The sequence below is a fragment of the Elephas maximus genome, chromosome 14 (assembly GCF_024166365.1).
Source record: "Elephas maximus indicus isolate mEleMax1 chromosome 14, mEleMax1 primary haplotype, whole genome shotgun sequence".
NCBI lineage: Eukaryota > Metazoa > Chordata > Mammalia > Proboscidea > Elephantidae > Elephas > Elephas maximus.
The window spans coordinates 96,179,691-96,201,777 of record NC_064832.1 but is presented as its reverse complement, the minus strand read 5'-3'; the positions used below and the strand labels follow the sequence as shown (position 1 = coordinate 96,201,777).

The 22,087-nt window shown below is 49.6% G+C and overlaps 1 protein-coding gene across 2 annotated transcripts in view; it reads left to right on the top strand.

Moving 5' to 3' along the window:
- Positions 1–14,007: 14,007 nt before the first annotated feature.
- STARD13 (StAR related lipid transfer domain containing 13) overlaps positions 14,008–22,087 on the top strand; it is a 264,419-nt gene continuing 256,339 nt past the window's right edge. For both annotated transcript variants that reach the window (XM_049853067.1, XM_049853068.1), the window contains exon 1: positions 14,008–14,131. In XM_049853067.1, the coding sequence (XP_049709024.1) occupies positions 14,008–14,131 (124 nt within the window). The remainder of the gene's footprint in view (positions 14,132–22,087) is intronic.

Sequence of the window (22,087 nt, the reverse complement as noted above, 5' to 3'; positions counted from 1 at the left end):
CTAAAGAAGATGCCATAGCTGCTCAGATTTAGTAACAAGGTGGGAGTTACTACTGAGATATCTCCAAAAGTGTTCTTCCAGTGTGCGGAATATAAGCCACTTGGATTTAAAGATGCCAAAGGCACTGCTATATGTTTGTCCAATACATATTTCTGGAATAAATATAGTTGGGGGGAGGGGTATGACCCCATGAAAGGGATCCCAGGTGGAGCAGTTAATGTGCTCAACTGCTCAATGATGGTTGGAGGTTCAAGTCTACCTAAAGCCACCTCAGAAGAAAGGCCTGGCTATCTATTTCCAAAAACACCAGCCATTGAAAACCCTATGGAATGCAGCTCTACTCTGACACAAATAGGATTGCCATGAGTCGGAGTTCACGCGAAGGCAACTGGAATGTTTTCAACCCCGTGGAAGAGGTCCAAACCACTTCCAACTGTCCACACCAATAAACACATGGAACTGACCTTAAATCCTGCCTGCAGCTGGAGCCCAGTTAAGGCCACCAGAAACCTGGTGGATCCTTGTTGGATAAGAATATTTTTAACACGCAAATGGGAAATGCACTGCTGCAAATGTGGACTCCCCCTTAATCTTTCATATAGCTTCCACCAGCTTCATTGGATAGCACTTTGAATTTAAAAACACTAACGTATGCTTTAAATATAACCAGCTCTTCTTTTCTGCATTGACAGACGAGGAAAGCAAGTGTTAGGGGGATTAAGGGGCTTCTTCCAGTCCTACTGCTTATCAGGCTCAGAGCCGAGACTTGCGTTCTGTTCTGATGGCTCCCGAGAATAGGACTCATTCTATTCTAAACAGCCCTCGTTGCTGTTTTCCACCACTTTGCAGTATCTCCTTGCTATTACGCTACCTCGAATTTATCTGGACTGGAATGTTTTGAGAGCTGCAAGATTGGTTTAGGCCAAATACTAATAATACTAACTAACATTTGTTGTTGTTGGGTGAGGGCGCATCAGTTCCGACTCGTAGCGACCCCATGTGGCTGAGCAGAACGGCCCCCGAGGGTTTCCTAGGCTGTCATCTTTATAGGAGCAGAGCGCCAGGCCTTTCTTCTGCAGAGCCGCTGGGTGAGCTGAAACCCCCGACCTTTCAGTAAAGCAGCCCAGCACTTAGCCACGGTGCCACCATGTCTCCTTAGCTACATTCAGTGACTGTAATTACACCCCAGGCACCATTCTAAGCGCTCTGCATGTGTTATTGTGTTTAATCCCCGTCAACACCCCGAGGAAGGGAACACCACTGTTGTCCTTGTTTATAGATGCAGAGACTGAGGAAGAAAAGACAGGTACTTACCTGAGACGCACAGCCAGCAGGTGTGGAGCAGGCGCGAACCTCGCTGGCTGCCTCCTCCACCTGTGCCTTCAGCCCGTTCACCATCCTGCCTGAGGTCGCGCAGGGCAGCTTTCACGGCTCTTCAGATGATGTGTTCATGAACCTTAGAGCTCTCTGCCCTGAAGGGTACTTCATGATATCCGTTTGAGTGCCCAAAACATTAAAAAACACACACACACAAACACACACCAGTTGCCGTCGAGTCAGCTCCGAGTCGCGGTGACCCCGTGTGTGTCAGAGTAGAGCTGTGCTCCACAGGGTTTTCAGTGGCTGATTTTTCGGAAGCAGATGCCAGGCCTTTCTTCTGAGGAGCCACTTGGTGGGCCCCAACCTCCAGCCTCTCAGTTAGTTAGTAGTCCAGCACTTTAGCCGTTTGCACCGCCCGAGGATCCCCCTCGAAACTTACTGTGGTCTTCACTGAAGTGCTTCTACGTACACTGGGAGTCATATAGCAAGACAGGTGGATCTGAATTGGCCAGTTTGCCTATGCCAGTGTAACCAAGCAAGGCTATGTGGTGAGTCAGGTTCACTCAACCCGTATGCGGCAGACAGGCGCAAGGATGACCCAGGGGATCCACAAGTGAGGGTCGAGATGATTTCAACTGCTAGAAACTTCTGCAGGTCAGCAACCTATGAGCAACATTATTTATGAGACACTGACCCAGGATCTCCAACACGATGACAACAGTTCCTGAGATTGTACGTGAAAACTGTGGCAAGGATTGTAGTGCATGTACAAAGTCAGTGGGGTACTATGTAAAGGCCTTAATAAGCCTGAAAACCAAATCAAACCCACTGCCGTTGGGTTGATTCAGACTCACGGTAACCCTATAGGACAGAGTAGAGCTCCCCCATAGGGTTTCCAAAGAGCAGCTGCTGGATTCGAACTGCAGACCTTTGGTTAGGAGCCGTAGCTTTTAATCACTGTGCCACCAGGGCTTCTGTAGGTTCAAGGCATTTTCCAGTCTGTATCAGGAAAATCCTCAGTGTAACCAAAGATATTCATTGGCAATGCAGAGCTTGCAGCTAACACTAAACCCTGCTATCACGGAAGCATGGAGTCCAGTGAAAGATAGACAGATGGGTAGATAGATAATAGACAGATAAATAATAGATAATAGATGGATAGACAGATAATAGAGAGACAGATAGATATCAATAGAGACCAATTGTTGCACCTTGGATTGCTACTTGCAAACTTTTAAGACCCCAGGCACGATGCAACAAACTAGAAGGTAGAGCAGAAATGCTAAACACGATATTAGAGCCTAGTGATATTTTAATTAGAAAAACAAAACAACGACGGAATGGAGACTGTGGGCATCAGAGGGCTGGTGGATTCAGAGTGTGGCAGTGGGGCACAGAGACACGTCAGACAGGCCAGGCACAGATGGGTGATGGTGAGCCAAGCACCAGCATGAGAGCCAACTTCTCCAGAAGATTCGGCAACAGTTTCTATGAGGAAACAAATAATATGAGATTGCATTACAGACTCTCCACCAACAAGGCCCTGAAATGTTGCCTGGAGAGTGCATGGGTTGCCACATTCCATCTCTCTTGGGGAGCGAATATGCAGAGAAAGTTGCAACGAGCTCCTTACCTTCTGATCTCACAGTCCATGGGAATGGGTCCCTGCAAGCAAGGTGACCTCCAACAGGAAAGCTGGAGCTCCATGAAATCAGGAACCACAGCCATGTAGTCCTGGAAAAGGATCACTGGCTTGCTACAGCTAGAAATAGGATTATTTCCTTAAGCAAAGGCTTCAGACGACAACGCACGCAGCAAGTGGAGAGTGTTTCTCGGCTCTTGAGTGAGGGGTGATGGCACAAATCCAGAGCCGGACACAGCAAGGACAGTTGGAGAGCCAAGAAGTACAGGGGATCGTAGAGTCCTTGGCACTCAGGTGCGTAGGTGGCGGGGGGGGGGTGGCAAGTCCTGATCATTGTTGCCCGTGGATGCTTGTAGGTGACACTAGAGATAGGTCTTAATTATCTAGTGCTAAGAAAAGGGTAGGACATTTTTAGAGATTATGTATGGTTTAAGGAAATGTGTATAGGTGCCAAGTTGACAAGGGGTGGACTGTGATGGTTGATGTTATGAGTCAGCTAGGCTAGGCTATGATTCTCAGTGGTGATGCGAATGGTTAATGCCCCTGGCTACTAACTGAAAGTTTGGAGGTTCGAGTCCACCGAGAGGCACCTCAGAAGAAAGGCCTGGCAGTCTACCTCTGAAAAAATCGCCATTGAAAACCCTATAGAGCACAGTTCTAGTCTGACGCACTAGTCAGAGTCAACAGCAGCTGGTACTGGTATTTAAGAAGAGAAAGAGAACTTTTTTTTTTTTTTTTTTGCTATTTCCAAAGTTGTTCATCACAGTGTTATTTATAATTACACAAAACTGGGAAGAAACGTCCAAAAGTGCCAGAGAAAACTGGGGAAAATGCCAGAGTATAAAAGCTTTAAAATAACTCACGCTGTGTCTATCCAACAAAATTTTACATGTTTATTAAAAACTATATTTTAGGAAACAATCTAATAAAATGGGAAAATGCTCACAATTTAATGCTAAATGGAAAAGAAAAACGCAAGGGTTTGTATGAAAGTTATTCTAATTTTTAAACATAGTCAAAATGTTAAAACTGAAAAGGAAATTTAAAAATATTGTCAGATCTCTCTACTTGTTTAAAATCTACCTGATTTTAAATGTTCTATTCATAGTTTTCTATGTTTAAATAAAAAAGACTAATATTTAAGATATGCTTTTATTTCTATATTTAAAACCAGTGAACTGTTGAAGGAGTTGTTGTCTGCTGTCAAGTCGGTTCCTAGTCATAGTGATCTCATGTTACAGAACAGAACTGTCCCACAGGGTTTTCTAGGCTGTAGTCTTTATGGGAGCAGATCACCAGGTCTTTCTCCTGAGGAGCTACTGGGTGGATTCGAACCGCCGACCTTTCTGTTAGCAGCTGAGCACTTAACCATCTTGTCACCAGAGCTCCCTGTTGAAGGAGAGAGGACGGTAATTTATGACAGTGAATCAGCACCACCATCAGTGCAATTAAACTTTACACGCGTGCTAAGGGTATTTCTAGTAACCAGTCATCTAGAACTATACAGGGCTGTTCATTTCGTCAATAAATGATCTTACTATGTGTTCACTGAAAAAGGCTCAAGGGATTCAGAAATGAAAGACGAGCCCTGGTGGGGCAGTGGTTAAGCGTCAGGCTGCTAACCAAAAGGTTAGTGATTTGACCCACCCAGCGGCTCCACTGGAGAAAGGCCTGGCAACCTGCTCCCATAAAGATTACAGCCCAGAAAACCCTATGGGGTGATTACACTCTGTCACATGGGGTTGCTGTGAGTTGGAATACACTCAGCACCTAACAACAACAACAAGTGCTGTGGCTGAGTACTCAGGAGCCAGTGGGCAGCTGAGAGGTAACAGAGGGTCTTTGCAGTGCTGAGCCCTCTTCTGCTGGTACGCCTGTGGTGCCCTGGGAGCACAGTGGGCTACAGCATATCCAGCCACTGGGATTTGTGGGAGGCTCCCAGGACAAGCGGATACCTGAGTTCATTGGTGGGAGGGCATTTAGGCAGAGGGAATGTGTGAAAACGCAGACTTGAGAGATGGCAATAGCGTTCCAACGTAAATCTCACTGTGCTGAAATTCAGGGGAGAAAAGAAGGAGTCTGACCTAAGCTTTGGGGCCAGAGCCGCGTGGGCAAAGATTCAAGCAGTACAAGGACTCGTGGAGAAGTTTAGGCCGTCTTCTAGAGTTCTCTCCTGGGCACTCAGTGGGTGGTAATGTCAGTTGCTAACCCAGAAGGAGGAGCTGGTTTGGAGGGAAAGTTTTAGAAGAATCAAGCGGGCAGGTAGACAGTGTATGGCTGGGTAACACAGTCAGTTGTTTACTCTACAAGCATCTGTTAGTGCGACTCTGTCCTAGGTGCAGAGGGGCCACTGACGGATAAATCAGGCAGCCTCTGCTCCCGTGAAGCTGGTAGGGTGCCAGGGAGAGGGAGCAGTGGTGGCTCCGAGGTAGAATGCTTGCCTTCCAGGTGGGAGACCCAGGTTCGATTCCCAGCCACTGCACCTCAGGCGCAGCCACCCCATCTGTCAGTGGAGGCTGCTGTGTTGCTAGGATGCTGAACAGGTCTCAGCAGAGCTTCCAGACTAAGACTAGGAAGAAAGCCCTGGCAGTGGACTTCCCAAAAACCAGCCAATGGACACTCCATGGATCACAACGCTCCAATCCCATCGTGCTTGGGGTCGCTACGAGCTGAGCTGGGGGCCAACTCTACGGCAGGCTAACACCAGCAACGTTCCAAGGAGACAGACCACAAACAGACAGACAAAAAATGGCAGGAAGTGGGAACCGCTGTGAAGAAACTCGAGCTGGAGGCCTTGATGAGCGTAACAGGGTTATTCAGACCGGGCGTCGGGCAGGGCCTCCCGAGGAGCCCAGGAGAGCTTTGGGCTGGAGATAGTGACAGCCTAGTGATCACTGACAGCTGGCACCGATTGGCCCCTTCCAGGTGCCTGTGGCAGATTGAATGTGTCCCCCCAATATGTGTCCAGTTGGCTAGGCCACGGTTCCCAGTATTGCATGGCTGTCCTTTGTCTTGTGATTCGATACGATTTTCCTGTGTGTTGTAAATCCTAGTCTCTGCCTGTGGTTAATGAGGCAAGATGAGGCTATGGTAAAGAGGATTAGGGTGGTGTCAAGGGTTGAATTGTGTCCCCCAAAATACGTGTCAACTTGGCTAGGCCATGGTTTCCAGTACTGTGTGATTGTCCACCATTTTGTCACCTGATGTGACTTTCCTATGTGTTGTAAATCCTACCTGTATGATGTTAATGAGGCAGGATTAGAGGCAGTTGTGTTAATGAGGCAGGACTCAATCTACAAAATTAAGTTGCATCTTGAGTCAGTCTCTTTTGAGATAGAGAAGCGAGCAAAGACACCGGGGGACCTCATACCACCAAGAAACAGGAGCCAGGAGCAGAGGACGTCCTTTGGACCTGGGGTCCCTGAGCTGAGAAGCTTCTCGATCAGGGAAGCTTAATGACAAGGGCCTCCCCCAGAGCCGACAGAGAGAAAGCCTTTCCCTGGAGCTGACACTCTGAATTGGGATTTCTGGCCTACCAGGCTGTGAAAGGATCAGTTCTGTTAAAATCATCCCCTGGTGATACTCCTGTTACAGCAGCACTAGGTAACTAAGGGCCAAACGGATTATTTATTTTAATCTACAATATAGTCCTGTACGTAGGTCTAATGAAGTATAGAAACATGCCCCGAGTTACAAAGCCAGCAAGTGACTGAACGCAGGCTCAGGCCTGATTCTATCTGCATCAGTGCCATATTCTTTTATTTTTATTAATGTTTTTATTTTGGTGAAAGTATACATAACCAAAGATACACCATTTCAACAGTTTCTACATGTACAATTCAGGGACAGTGGTTACATTCTTCAAGTAGCACTATCATTCTTGCTATCCTTTTCCGAACTCTCCTGCCACCGTTCTCTTAAATTCACCACCCCTAAACTTCCCATCCCACCTTTCCAGTTGCCCTTTTCAATTTGATCTGACATAGACAATTCTTCAAAAGAGTACAATGCCCAAAGCAGATGTACTTCACAAATTAAGAAAAGCTTTTTTTTTTTTTTTGGTTCAGAGAAGACTCTGGGGATAAAGGTTTAAGGTTTAAAGATTATCTCAGGACAATAGTTTTGGGATTCATCCAGCCTTAACAGCTCCTAAAACTCTGGATTCCATTGAGCCATATTCTTGAACACATGTTTTTCTGTCTGTACCAAGTTGGGCTTTGAGAGGTGAAGGGTGAAGTCATGGGAAGGAATAAAACTGCTCAGCGAGACTGAAGCATGAGAAGAAGAAGGGGCTAAGAACTGAGGCCTGGGAAATGGCCACACTGGAGAGGGTGGGAGAGTGCTCTGAAGAGAACCACCACCACCACACGGGGCAGAGTGTGAGAAGGAGGGAACTCAGAGACGGTGGTAGTGGGTCTGCCAAGGGAGAGGGCAGTGCCAAGAGCTGGGGAATGGTCAGTAGTGTCCACTGGGCCACATGCCCAGGGAAGGACAACACCTGGGAAACGTCCATTAGATTTGTTGCTGTTGTTGGGTGCTGTAAAGTTGATCCCAACTCATGGTGACCCCGTGCGACACAGCAGAACTGCCCCATAGGGTTTCCTAGGCCATGATCTTTACAGGAGCAGATCGCGAGGTCTTCCTCCCAGAGCCACTGGGTGGGTTCAAACCTCCAACCTTTCGGTTTGCAGTTGAGCGCTTAACCACTGCACCACTGGGGTTCCTCTCCATATTGATTTAGCAACCAGAAAATTATCGATGACCTTGGCCAGAACAGTCTCAGTGAGGTGGGTAGGGGACCCAGACTGCAATGTGAATCGGTGAAGCTGTGGTTCTGGCGTTTGGTTTAAAGAAGGGCGAGACTTGAGGGTTGCCCCTAAGGGTGAGGGGCTGTAGGTGTGGGGCGCAGAGGGAGCAACTTCGGTGGTGAAGTGCCTGTAGGGAGAGAGGGTGCGCGTGCTGAGCAGGTCTTCATCGGGTCTCCCGGTGTCCTGGGTGGGGGGGGGGGGGGAGTAAATAAGAAGGCGGGCTGTCCAGTTGTGCGTGCTGAGCAGGTCTTCATCGGGTCTCCCAGTGTCCTGGGGGGGGAGTAAATACGAAGGCGGGCTGTCCTGTTGTGCGTGCTGAGCAGGTCTTCATCGGGTCTCCCGGTGTCCTGGAGGGGGGGGAGTAAATAAGAAGGCGGGCTGTCCAGTTGTGCGTGCTGAGCAGGTCTTCATCGGGTCTCCCGGTGTCCTGGAGGGGGGGGAGTAAATAAGAAGGCGGGCTGTCCAGTTGTGCGTGCTGAGCAGGTCTTCATCGGGTCTCCTAGTGTCCTGGAGGGGGGGAGTAAATAAGAAGGCGGCCTGTCCAGGTGTGCGTGCTTCGCAGGTCTTCATCGGGTCTCCCAGTGTCCTGGGGGGGGAGTAAATACGAAGGCGGCTGTCCAGTTGTGCATGCTGAGCAGGTCTTCACTGGGTCTCCCAGTGTCCTGGGCGGGGAGTAAATAAGAAGGCGGCTGTCCAGGTGTGCGTGCTTCGCAGGTCTTCATCGGGTCTCCCGGTGTCCTGGGGGGGGGGAGTAAATACGAAGGCGGGCTGTCCAGGTGCGCGTGCTGAGCAGGTCTTCATCGGGTCTCCCAGTGTCCTGGGGGGGGGGAGTAAATACGAAGGCAGGCTGTCCAGTTGTGCATGCTGAGCAGGTCTTCACTGGGTCTCCCAGTGTCCTGGGGGGGAGTAAATACGAAGGCGGGCTGTCCAGTTGTGCATGCTGAGCAGGTCTTCACCGGGTCTCCCGGTGTCCTGGGGGGGGAGTAAATAAGAAGGCGGCTGTCCAGGTGTGCGTGCTTCGCAGGTCTTCATCGGGTCTCCCGGTGTCCTGGGGGGGGAGTAAATACGAAGGCGGGCTGTCCAGGTGTGCGTGCTGAGCAGGTCTTCATCGGGTCTCCCGGTGTCCTGGGGGGGGAGTAAATACGAAGGCTGGCTGTCCAGTTGTGCATGCTGAGCAGGTCTTCACCGGGTCTCCCGGTGTCCTGGGGGGGGAGTAAATAAGAAGGCGGGCTGTCCAGGTGTGTGTGCTGAGCAGGTCTTCACCGGGTCTCCCGGTGTCCTGGGGGAGGGGAGTAAATAAGAAGGCGGGCTGTCCAGGTGTGCGTGCTGAGCAGGTCTTCACCGGGTCTCCCGGTGTCCTGGGGGGGGAGTAAATACGAAGGCGGGCTGTCCAGGTGTGCGTGCTGAGCAGGTCTTCACCGGGTCTCCCGGTGTCCTGGGGGGGGAGTAAATACGAAGGCGGGCTGTCCAGGTATGCGTGCTGAGCAGGTCTTCACTGGGTCTCCCGGTGTCCTGGGGGGGGAGTAAATACGAAGGCGGGCTGTCCAGGTGTGCGTGCTGAGCAGGTCTTCACCGGGTCTCCCGGTGTCCTGGGGGGGGAGTAAATACGAAGGCGGGCTGTCCAGGTGTGCGTGCTGAGCAGGTCTTCATCGGGTCTCCCGGTGTCCTGGGGGGGGGGAGTAAATACGAAGGCGGGCTGTCCAGTTGCCATAGAGTCCACTCAGACTCATGGCGCCCTCGTGTGTGTCACGGCAGAACTGCGCTCTACAGGGTTTTCAGGTGCCTCTGGGTGGACTTGAACCACCAACCTTTCAGCTGACAGCCGAGCACGTTCATTGTTTGCACCACCCAGAGCCTCCAAGAAGGAAGACAAGGTTAGGGAATTGCCTGATTTATTTCCTCTGAAGGAGGAGGTGGTGTCGTCCACTAAAGCCTGAGGCCCCAGGGGCGGGACAGGTTCTCAGCTAAGGTTCAAGCTTGAAACAGGTTTTGTGAAGAACGGTAACCAACACTAGCTGTTGTTGTTGTTAGGTGCCCTCCAGTCAACTCAGACTCATAGCGACCCCACGTGACAGAGTAGAACTGCCCCATAGAGTTTTCTAGGCTTAATCTGTTAGCAGGTTGCCAGGCCTTTTTCCCTTGGAGCTGCTGAATGGATTCGAACTGCCAATTTTTTGGTTAGCAGCTGAGCGCTTAACCATTGCACCACCTCGGCTCCTTGGATCTGTAACAAAGACTCCCAACAGCCCAAGGTTCCCGTTGAGTTTGGGACCTTTGTGTCTTGAGCAGCACCATCTGCACAGCTGTGAGGTCTCCCCGGTAGGGGTCAGCAGCTGGGCACAGGCAGAGAGCTGGCCTCTGCTGTGGGCGGGAGGCGTGGGCAGCACCTGTCCTGGGCAGCTGCCGTCCGTCTTTCATCTGCCTTCTCTTGTGCCTTCCTGAATCCCTGCACCCTTCAACAGCCAGAACCACACAGATTTGCAATGCCAGAATGGATCCTCAAGTGAGCCACTTAAGAAGAACCTCCATCCCATGACATCAGACTGTAAAATCTGTACTAGAATAGAAGTCGTAGGGTCCCAGGATCCTTAGAGCTAAATGACCATGAAATCATTTAAATGTTCCTTGTACTTTTTTATTCCTACTAACCGAAGGTCAGGGGTTTGAACCCACCCAGCCATTCCCCAGGAAAAGGGCCTGGCAATCTGCTCCCATAAAGATGACTGCCTAGGAAACCCTAGGGGGCAGTTTTACTCTGCTACATGGGGTCACTGTGAGTCGGAATCCACTTGATAGCAGAAGGTTTGGGTTTTTCTTTTTTTGGATATAAATAATGTTACAATGACTGCCCCTATTTAAATCAATTAGAGAGCTCTTTGTAAAGTCACATACACAGCTCCTGTGAGAATGTAATTGTTAAATGTTTTGCTGGTACACTATATAGCAGTCACTTTAAGATAACACAAATCCCGGCCCTTGCAGGACGTTTCGTTACACACATGCACACAAAACAGAGGATGTAATCAAAAGGGTATTTGGCGTGTGTCCAGAAAGCCATCTGGGTTGCTCTGTAACTGGTCTTCCACAGTTTCAAATCCCTTTCGGATCCATGACTATTGCTTCATAACTGACAACCTCAGAGGTTTACTGGGATGGAACAAAAAGCTATTCATACATTTCTAGTTAAAAGGTCATGGAAGCTCCATAGACACATCCAAGCTCCCTGAAAGACCAAGGGTGAGAGCTGTATGGATCATGGTCTCGGGGAACATCTAGCTCAACTGGTATAACATAGTTTGTAAATATTCTACATTCTACTTTGGTAAGTATTGTCTGGGAGTCTTAAAAGCTTGTGAGCAGCCATCTAAAATACTCCACTGGTCCCACCCCTTCAGGAGCAAGGGAGAATGAAGAAAACCAAAGACACAAGGGAAAGAGCAGTCCAAAGGACTAATGGACCACAATACCACAGCCTCCACCAGATTGAGTCCAGCACAACTAGATGGTGCCCGGCTATCACCACCGACTGCTCTATCAGGGATCACAGTAGAGGGTACTGGACAGAGATGGAGAAAAATGTAGAACAAAATTCTAACTCACAAAAAAAAAAGACCAGACTTACTGGCCTGACAAAAACTAGGAAACCCCGTGAGTATGGCCCCTGGACACCCTTATAGCTCAGTAATGAAGTCACTCCCGAGGTTTACCCTTCAGCCAAGGATTAGACAGGCCCATAAAACAAAACAAGAATAAAGGGGCACACCAGCCCAAGGACAAGGACCAGAAGGCAGGAAGGGACAGGAAAGCTGGTAATAGGGAACCCAAGGTCGAGAAGGGAGAGTGTTGACGTGTCGTAAAGGGTTGACAACCAATGTCACAAAGCAGTATGTGTACTGATTGTTTAATGAGAAACTAGTTTGTTCTGTAAACCTTCATTTAAAGTACAATAAAAAATAAATAAATTTCTAGCTTAGTCTAAAGTGTTTCACCCGTGAAAATTTCTGAACATTTAAGATAAAGTAAAAACACAGTAAAGGTAATACTGTATTTCACCTTCATTTCCTCCCTCCTTTTCCACCAACAGTATAAACTGGTGGAGGGAATATTCACTAAAAGCACACAACCGTTATATCTAGAAGCCCTAGTGGTGCAGTGGTTAAGTGCTTGGCTGCTAACTGGAAGGTCATCGGTTCGAACCCACAAGCTGCTCCTCGGGAGAAAGATGTAGCAGTCTGCTGTTGCGAAGACGACAACCTGGCAAACCCTATGGGGCAGGCAGTTCTACCCTGTCCTGCGGGGTCACTGTGAGTCGGAGCCGAATGGACAGCAACGGGCTTGTTTTTTTGGTACAGAACCATAGACTGCTTCGGGTAGTGGTTAGTTTCCACTCCTTAAATCAGCAGCAATTTACTTAATAGAGGGAAGATCAAAGCATTTTCTCTAATTTTCAAGCTTCATGTGCAGTGCCTGACATTAAACTAAAGAGGAAAAAGAGAACAACTGTTGCCATCCCATCACAACCCCGTGTACTGCAGAGTAGAACTGCTCCACTGGGTTTTCAGGCCTTCCTTCTGCACTATCACTGCATGGCTTCGAACCCCTAGCCTTTAGGTTGGTAGTTGAGTGCTTATGTTTGTACCACCCATGAACCTAATATAAATAAATAAAAGAAATAAACAGCTGACTAAACTTTGGTCTTTTGTGTGTGTGTGTGTGTGTGTGTGGCAATCTGGTAGAGAGACAGTTAAGAAGAAATGGGATTCAACTAAATTTACTGTTTAAAAAATTCCTAAATTGTCTTTGGAAACATTTCATTTCTCCTCGTCAAACCTCAGATATATAACGTGAATAATCACAGAGCCGCGTCACATCAAACGTCGTCATAGCTACTTTCCCCTTACGGCCTCAGAGCACTTTGGAAACAAAAGCTGTGACTGGCCTGACTAGCGCTGTCTTCCATGAACGTGGAACTGCAGTGGAGGGAAAGTGACCCTGGCAGCACCTCACTACATATTTCCTAAAGGGCCAGCACATTTTCTCCATCTCCCCTTCAGTAATCAGAGTTAATTTTAGCTATAAGCCTACTTTATGTTATTGGCTAAAATACCTTAAAATTCTTCTATTTTTGTATTTTAATTCTTCTTGATGTTTCGCTATAACATATGAAGGAGTCCCTGGGTGGTGCCAACAGTTAAGTGCTGGAATTCTCACCGAAAGGTTGAGGGTTTGAACCCCCTCAGAGGAGCCTCGGAAGAAAGGCCAGGCAAGCTCCTGGCAATCAGTAAAGGAACCCCATGGAGCAGCTCTACTCTGCACACATGGGGTCCCTATGAGTTGGAATCTATTCCGTGGCAACGAACAACAACAACCCAAACCAAAACCGAACCCGTTGCCATCAGTCAATTGGATTCATAGCCACCCTATTGGACAGGGCTTCCCAGGAGCAGCTAGTGGATTTGAACTGCTGACCTTTTCGTTAGCAGCCGAGCTCTTAACCACTGCGCCACCAGGGCTCCAAACAATAACAGGGTATATGAATCTGTTTTATGTAGGCTCATCATGTTTCCACCTCCATAGTTAAAAGTTAGTTTCATCCTACACATTGGATGTGCAATTTATCATATTTTGGTTCTTTAAACTATTTTAATTTGATTGTGGATTACAGCCAGATCACAAGGCCACTGATAAACCAGGAAGAAGGAACACAAAATACGCGAAAAGCCGAAACTTGCGCTAGTGTCAAACTCCTCCCCGCCCTCCCCCCCCCCAAAAAAAATCCGCTAAACTCAGCTGACTTCAAGTGCCTTGAACTCAGAAAAACCATGATGCTTTACTGTGGTACGAACCGTGGCATAGTTTTAAAGATGTGTTCCAGTTGTGGTGGCGGCGGCTGGTTCTGAGCCCGACAAGCTGAGGTTATCAAGAAACAAGAGGCACGTAGCGCAGCCCCGGATCTGGGCGCGCGGCTGGAAGGGGTGGGAACCCCGAAAGCGGGGCCACAGGACCAGGCTGTCAGACTGCGGGAGGGCGGGCGGAGGACCGAGCCCGGGAGCCGCGGAGCCGGCACTAGAATGGCGCGGCTGGGGTGAGGCCCGGGCTGCCTGCGCGCGGTGGGAGCGCACCCGTGGGCGGCGGCTCCATGTCCCGGGACCTCGGCGGGAGCCACGTGCCTGGCGCGCCGGGCCGCCGGGGATCCGGGCGGCGGTCCCCGGGGGTCGTGATGAGGACGGCCCTAAAATGACCAGCACACGGAAACCATCCAGGACTCGGCTCCGGAGGTCCATCAGCGAGCAGCTCCGGGACTCCACGGCCCGCGCCTGGGATCTGCTGTGGAGAAACGTCCGGGAGAGGCGGCTGGCAGGTCAGTGTGCGCCTCCAGGCCGGCGCGGCTGGGGACCGCGCGACCACCCGGCCAGCGTGCGCCCCGCATCCGGGCTCCGTGCGGGGCTCAGAGTCGGCAGGGGCCCGGCGAGGACAGGGGGAGTCCCGCACGCGCCCCCGCCACCCCGCGCCTTCCGCCGCGCGCCGAGCTCCCGACGCCGCACCCTGCGCGCCCCGTACCCCCTTTGTGCCCGGCGACCCCCCACGCCGCGCAGTGATTCGCCACGCCACGCCCAGTGCGCCCCGCTGCAGGTTTGGCTCTGTGTCCCGCTTGTTTCCACAGCCAGAGGTGCAGGGCGCTCCACTTGGTGCAGGCTCTGGGCTCAGCACAGCTGGGGAGCCCATGGCAGGTGTCACCGGGGAGTCTTTTGGTGGCTGCTTCCCCTGAGAGGCCCTGGCTCTGGCACCATCCCACCCCATCCCAGGGAAGGAATGCTCTGCATAAGTGGCCCTCAGGCTTCACCTCTCCTAACTTTGTTTTCCCGCGGGGGACATGTCACCGCGTGCTTGGGAGTGAAGTATACCCAAACCTCCGGGAGACCAGGCGTTTTGGGGGGCTTGACGGATGATTGCTGGTGCAAATAGATAGCTATTCACAACCCTGGTCCAGCTGTGGACAAGCTCTCCTCTTTTGGGGGGTGCAAAGGAAGGAACTCCCTTTTGGAATCCATTGCCCACGAATCAGAAGGAAGGAGGTGATTGTTCTGAGGGGCCTTTGGGAACCTTGCCTTGGTGGGAACACCAGGACCCCCCGTTGAGGGGTCCTTGAGAATCTTGCCTTGGCCAGAACACCAGCAGCATGGTAGCCGGTCCTTGGCCTCCACACTGGCTTCCTTTTGGGTAGGCTCAGTGGAATCATTTCCTTGGCCCAGGGCTGGTGGGCAGTGAGTGGTCCACAAGAGCCTTAGGTTCCCCTGGTCACCGCATACGTGACCCAATAAGGGAAAGTGACCCTACCCACAGTACAGCTCCCGAGCAGTTTAGGGTTTGGGACCCTTGTTCCCCAAGTGTTAGCATTAGAAAATGCTACAGGAATCGAGGGGGGTGTGACTGGAAGGACCTCTGAGGTGACCCTGAGTCTGGCTGGGGGAGGTGTGACCCGAAGGACCTCTGAGGTGACCCTGAGTCCCGCCGAGGGAGGTGTGACCCGAAGGACCTCTGAGGTGACCCTGAGTCCCGCCGAGGGAGGTGTGACCCGAAGGACCCCTGAGGTGACCCTGAGTCCCGCCGAGGGAGGTGTGACCCGAAGGACCTCTGAGGTGACCCTGAGTCCCGCCGAGGGAGGCGTGACCGGAAGGGCCTCTGAGGTGACCCTGAGTCCGGCCTCTCACCCTGGCTGCCCTGGGCCTCGCCAGCGGTGCTGCTGGCTGGAAGAGAGTTGTAGAGCAGAAGACATGAAGCCTGGGCAGAGAGAGAGGATGATGAGAGGGAGATGGGGAGATTAAACCTTCTCAGGGCTCCTCCTGGTTTCCTGTGTTTATACTTTGACAGACGTCCTTGGCTGTCGGTGTGGCTGTGCACCAGAGCAGCCATCTGTCCTGTCAGCCGAGCACCATTCTCCAGCAGATGCTGAGTTTTCTTGTCTTTGAGCTGCATGGTCTTATCAGCCTAAGCCCAAAACCCCGGGAGTGGTCATCGAATTCACTCCAAGTCGTGGCGACCCCACGTGTGCCAGAGTGGAACGTGCCCCACAGAGTTCTCAGTGGCTGGTTTTTCAGAAGCAGATCACCAGGTCTTCCTTCTGAGGCACCTCTGGGTGGACTGGACCCTCCAAGCTTTTAGTCAGCAGCTGAGTGTGTTGACCAGGTGCATCACCAGGGGCTCCGTGTTCAACCGAACTGCTTTAATTTGGAGGTGGGGATTACAGATGAGCCTTACACTCCCGCTGTGAGCATAAACGTCCACCCCGTGTTTTCTTTCCAACACAGCGGCCCTGTTTAGTAAACACCCAAGAACTAAACAGAAGTTTCGGTCTGGACCCAGAACTAGCTGTGGTTTTGACTGTGGATTATTAAAGACCTGAACGTTCATTCCAGACCCCAGTGATAACAGTGACGCTCAGGGCTATCGTGCTGGACTGTAGAATCTATACGTTGGGCAGGGTTAGAAAAACTTCTGTGGTTTAGTAAACTTTTGTTGCTTCTTCACAGTGCTCGCTGCAAATGTCTCTTTCATTGCTTCTGTCGTGTAAGTTTGTTAAATCAATGGATCGTCGGGAAGCAAGAAGTGTTTCCAGGAGAGCTGCCAAGACTGCGCTGAGTTTTTATAGAAACCGAGTCCAGAGATGACTGCAGCCCTGTCTTACAAAAGGAAGTGTTGAAGGGAAGAGGGTGCCACATAAAGATTTAAAAGTGCCCATATTGCCCAGGAAAGTCCTTTATTCACACAGATTTTAGACATTGCTGTTCAGCTCATGTGGTGGAGAGAAAAGGTTTTGATTCTGTCAAGTAAACCACGTTGTTGTTGTTGGGTGCCATCCAGTCAATTCCGACTCATAGTGACCCCATATGATAAAGTAGAACAGCCCCATAGGGTTTTCTAGACTGTCGTCTTTACAGGAGCGGATTGCCAGGTGTTTATCCCACAGAGCCGCTAGTGGGTTCAAACTGCTGACCTTTTAGCTAGCAACTAAGCACTTAACGATTGCACCACCGGGATGCCTAAGTAAACCACAGGTAGAGTTTTTCAGACATGGGCGTATAGAAATCAGGGCTGAAAGTGGCTTCAGAACGGGAGCTCTGAATTCTCCCAGGGTCGTGCAATTATTAAAATAGCGGAAAGGGGCTTAAAAATGTTTAATCAGAATATTAATATCTGTTTACCCATAAGCTACTTACCCCTCCACAAACAGTGGATACCAGCAGGTTATTCAGCCAGGACCAAACAATCCTCTGGAAACAGACCGCATCTTGGGCTGTTCTCAGCAAGCTGGAATGCTTGCCACAAAACCTAGCCAGCCTCATGAAGGAGCTTTTAGATGCAAATTGATTTTCTTGGGTTTTCTCTAAGGTAGCTAAAATATGGAATTTTGGCAACGAGACACTGAAATACTTTGGTTATTGATGCTGGCGTCAGTTCTAGGTGAAAGTGTTCTTCGTTTGTAAAAGTGCCCTTTATATAGTTGAGCTTATAATAGCAGAGTAACCAACTGTTTGAATGTACTCCAGAGGACGTCTGCCCTGCCAAGACAGGGTATGGGGCTCTTGGCACTTTTTTTTTTTTTTTCCTCTTTCCAGTCATGTCAAAGTTGTGTGCTGAAACCTCTTAAAAAAGCAACCAAAAAAAAAAAAAACCCATTGCCATCGAGTCGGTTACAACTTATGGCAACCCCATGTGTTACACAGTGGAATTTCTCCATAGGGTTTTCTTGGCTATATTCTTTACAGAAGCAGATTGCCAGGCATTTCTTCCACTGCACGGATGTGTGGGTTCGAGCCACCAACCTTTAGGTTAGTAGTTGAGCGCAAACTGTTTACACCACCCAGGGCTTGGGCGTCTCTAACATTCCTGAAATGTTCCTCTTATAGGTAAATAGTATAGTGTTCCGTAGAACAAACTTGTGTGTGTTGTCTAGAGCTTGTTGGAGGTATTTGAGTCTCCTCTCTGCTTTTCTATGTCCTTTTAAAAGGAGCCCTGGTGGCACAGTGATTTAAGCATTTGGCAGCTAACCAGGTTGGTGGTTGAAACCCACCCAGCGGCTCCGCAGGAAAAAGACTTGGCGATCTGCTCCAGTGAAGATGAGAGCCCAGGAAAGCCCACGGGCAGCTCTGCTTGGTCACGTGGGATCGCTGTGAGTCCGAGTTGACCTGACGACACAACAACATAGGATCAGAAGAAGGGAGGAAATGTTTATTCTCACTTGCTCTTGCTTTTCTTCATGAAAGGCTATCTTGTCAACTAAAAGACAAGAATATTAATTTAAACATATTGGACCCTGTGGACTCCTGTGCTGTGGGACCATATTTAGAAAGAAAGGGCTCATACATACAGAAAAAAAAAATTTCTTAACACAGGTCACAGTGACACAAATAATGAAACCCATGGAAGGGTAAGATGTGAATGATGTTCAAATATGTTCATTTCATTGAAAAATAATAAGGAAGTCATTGCTGCTAAAGAAGAGCTGTCATTCGGAGCATTTTCTAGGCTTTCTTCTCCTGTGGTGGTGGTGCTGGGTGCCATCGAGTCGACTGTGACTCATGGCGACCCTGTACCACAGAGCAGAGCTGTCCCATGTGGTCTCCCAGGTTGTAATCTTTACGGACGCAGATCAGGTCTTTCTCCTGTGGAGCCACTGGGTGGGCCCAAAGCGCTGACCTTTTGGTTAGCAGCAGGCACTTAACTGTTGTGCCACCAGGGCTCCTTGGTGGCTGCTATTTTCACCACATTGGGGCATTTGTGCTGATGTATACTTAGTTTTCCATGGTTGTTCTCCTTATTTGGGTCAGCAGCAGTTTTCTGTCATCTCAGTGTCCACTGTTGCAGCTGCAAATTTTCAGTAATGCTGGTAATTATGTTGATTCCCAGAGGACTCCCAAGCGTTCAAAGCAGGAGGCAAGGCCATCTGTGCCCAGTTTCTGCTGCGTCACGCAGCCTCCTCCCTAGGTTTCATGGAGACGCCAAAATAACCAAACCAAACCCACTGCCGTAGAGTCGATTCCAACTCACAGCGAGCCTACAGGACAGAGGAGAGCTGCCCCGTGGGGTTTCCGAGGCTGTGATCTGTGCAGAGGCAGAGTGCCCCGGCTTCTTCTGAGGAGCAGCTGGCGGGTTGGAACCCCCGACCTTTCAGTGAGCGGCTGAGTAATTAGCTACTGCACCATCAGGACTCCTTTTTATGGAGACTCATGGACCCTCAAATCCTTTTTCTAAGGCTCCGTGTCACTTACAATTAGCCTAAAAACAGTAATGAGAAGAACTGGAAAATGCACCCTTTCTTTCCTCCTGGGGTGATCAGGCTCACCCTCCTGTCGCTGGGTGCCGTCGAGTCCATTTTGACTTGTAATGACGCCATGTACGAAGTAGAACGGCCCCATAAGGTCTTCTAGGCTGTAGTCTTTATTTTTATTTATTTTTTAATCTTTATGGGAACAGGTCGCCAGAGCTTTCACCTGCAGAGGCCACTGCGTGGGTTTGACCCACCAACCCTTCGGTTAGCAGCCGAACCTGTAACCATTGTGGTGGTGGTGGTGTTCGGTGCCCTCGAGTCAGTTCCTACTCACAGCGGCCCTGCGTGCTACAGAACAGAACACTGCCCTGTCCTGCGCCGTCCTCACCGTCGTCATGCTTGAGCCATTGTTGCATTCACTGTGTCAATCCAGTTTGCTGAGGGTCTTCTACTTTTTTGCTGACTCTCTACTGTACCAAGCATGATGTCCTTCTCCAGGGACTGATTCCTCCTGATAACATGTCCAAAATACCTAAGATGAAGTCTCACCATCCTCGCTTCTAAGGACCATCCTGGCTACACTTATGCCAAGACTTAACCATAACTGTTGTGTATGCACGTAAAATAGCTTGCCCCCTAGTGATCCCATTGGGCTGTTGACTGTATGGGCTTGTGTTGTTGTTGTGTGCCATATAGGGTTTCCTAGGCTTTAAGGAAAGGAGCCTGGTGGTATAGTGGTTAAGCGCTCGGCTGCTCACTAAAAGGTGGGCAGTTTGAACCCACTCAGCTGCTCCCCGGGAGAAAAAAGCGCCATCCAGAAGCAAAGACAAGAAGGCAGGAAGGGACAAGGAAGCTGGAGGAATGGACATGGGGAACCCGGGTGGAAAGGGAAAGGGGGAGAGTGCTGACACATTGCGGACATCAAAACCAATGTCATAAAACAATTTGTGTATAAAATGTTTCAATGGAGAACTAATTTGTCTTGTAAACTTTCACCTGAAAGACAATAAAATTAAATAAATAAAAAAGATGACAGCCTTGAAAACTCTATGGGGCAGTTCTCCTCTGTCATATAGCTTCACTAGGAGTCAGAATCTGCTCCACAGGAAGGGAGAGTCTTTACGGGAGCAGATTGCCAGGTCTTTCTCCTGCAGAGCCACTGGGTGGGTTTGAACCTCCAGCCTTTCAGTTATCAGTCGAGCTCTTACCCACCGTGCCACCAGAGCTCCTTGAGGGTGCTTGTAGAGCGTGGAAACAGGCAGCCCGTGTGGCGCCCAGTGCTCCTGCTCTCAGTACAGAGGCAGACGTTGCAAGACCCAGGTCTCTGCCAGGTGGGTGAGTGACAGGCCCTTTGGCTTCTCCAGTTCCCTAATGAGCCACCACTGGTGGCAGTTCTGACCTTTCTAATCGCATCCTGAAATCCTCTAGACAAGAACACGCATTTTAGGTCTTGCTGTCTGTAGGCGGCTTGAACTACTTTTCAGTGTTCAGGTCTGAGAAAATCCAAATGAGTTCCGAAGACTTTTGCTCCTTTCCTTTCAAACCCACTCTGTTTTAATGGAAGTTTAATCCATATGTTTGATTCCTTATGCTCACAAAACAATATTTAGGTAGCTTATGAACTCATTGATGTCCAGGGTCTTTTGATCTCTTTTATAGTCTCATTTTAAATCATTCCGCTAGACACACAGGAAGTTATATTGCTGCCAAGAATAAACTAACTTGAAACACTGAAAAGTTTGAGTTTCATTAGAAACGCTAATTCCACTAAATTTCAGTGAGTTCTTGTCATGTTAAAACAGGTTCCTTCTTTCTCAGTATCAACAGTAGCACCCTGTGATGTGATGTAAATGTGGGATTGAGACTTCAGGGCAGAGCAGGCTGAAGAACACATTCCAAGCTGTAAAAAAGCCCCTCATTAAAACCTCAGTGTGTTCTACAATAGCGGAAAGTACAGGTTGACAGAGAACCTTTTCAAGTGTTTTACGTCCGCGTCCTTTCCTTTCACAGCCACTTCCCGTGGAGAACAGGCATTCTACCCTGTCAGCTCTTTCTTTCTTTCTTTAGTATCTCTAAAAAGGGGGAGTACATTTAGATGTGATTTATACTTACAATTAAAAAAAAAAATCTGAGCTGCTGATTATGCAGTGAAAACGGGGAGGGCGCATCAGGGATACCAGTGTTCCTGACCGAAGCGGCACAGAAGCATCATCTGTTGTCATTGTCGGGGGCGGTCAAGTCGAGTCTGACTCACAGCGACCCCACGTGACAGAGTAGAGCAGCCCCGTAGGGTGTCCTAGGCTGTACTCTTTACAGAGCAGGTCACCAGGTCTTTTGTCCGAGGAGCCGCTGGGTGGGTTCAAACCACTGGCCCTTCTGTTAGCAGCCAAGCACTTCACCACTGCACCAGCTGGGTCCTTTTTTAAAGGACTAGTTTGTGGTAATCTGTTACAGTGGCCCCAGGGGACTCGTTCGTGGAGAGAGAAGAGAGTTCTGTTCCTTTCCCTGCAGGCAGTACTGCTTGGTTGTAGATGCCACGCTTTGAGCCACACGTTCAACAGAAGAGGCGTCGAGGGTTGTCTGAATGGTTCCAAGAGGAACAACTAAGACACATGCTAAGCCCACTGCCTTCGAGTCGATTCCGACTCATAGCGACCCCATAGGACAGAGTAGAGCTGCCCCATAGGGTTTCCAAGGAGCGGCCGGTGGATTTGAACTGTCAACTGTTTGATTAGCAGCCTGAATTCTTAACCACTGTGCTACCAGGGTCCCTAATAGATGTTAACTATTGTTGTTATTGTTGTTGTGTGCCATCAACTGGATTTCATCTCACACTGAACCCATGTGATGGAGCAGAACTGTCCCTTAGAGTTTTCTAGGCCGTAATCTCTACATCTTAGAGCTCAGCTGTTAACCAAAAGTTCAAATCCACCAGCTGCTCCTTGGAAGCCCTATGGGGCAGTTCTACTCTGTCCTATAGTATCTTTATGAGTTGGAATCGACTCAATGGCAAGATTTCTCCTGTGGAGCCAGAACTTTTCAAAACTA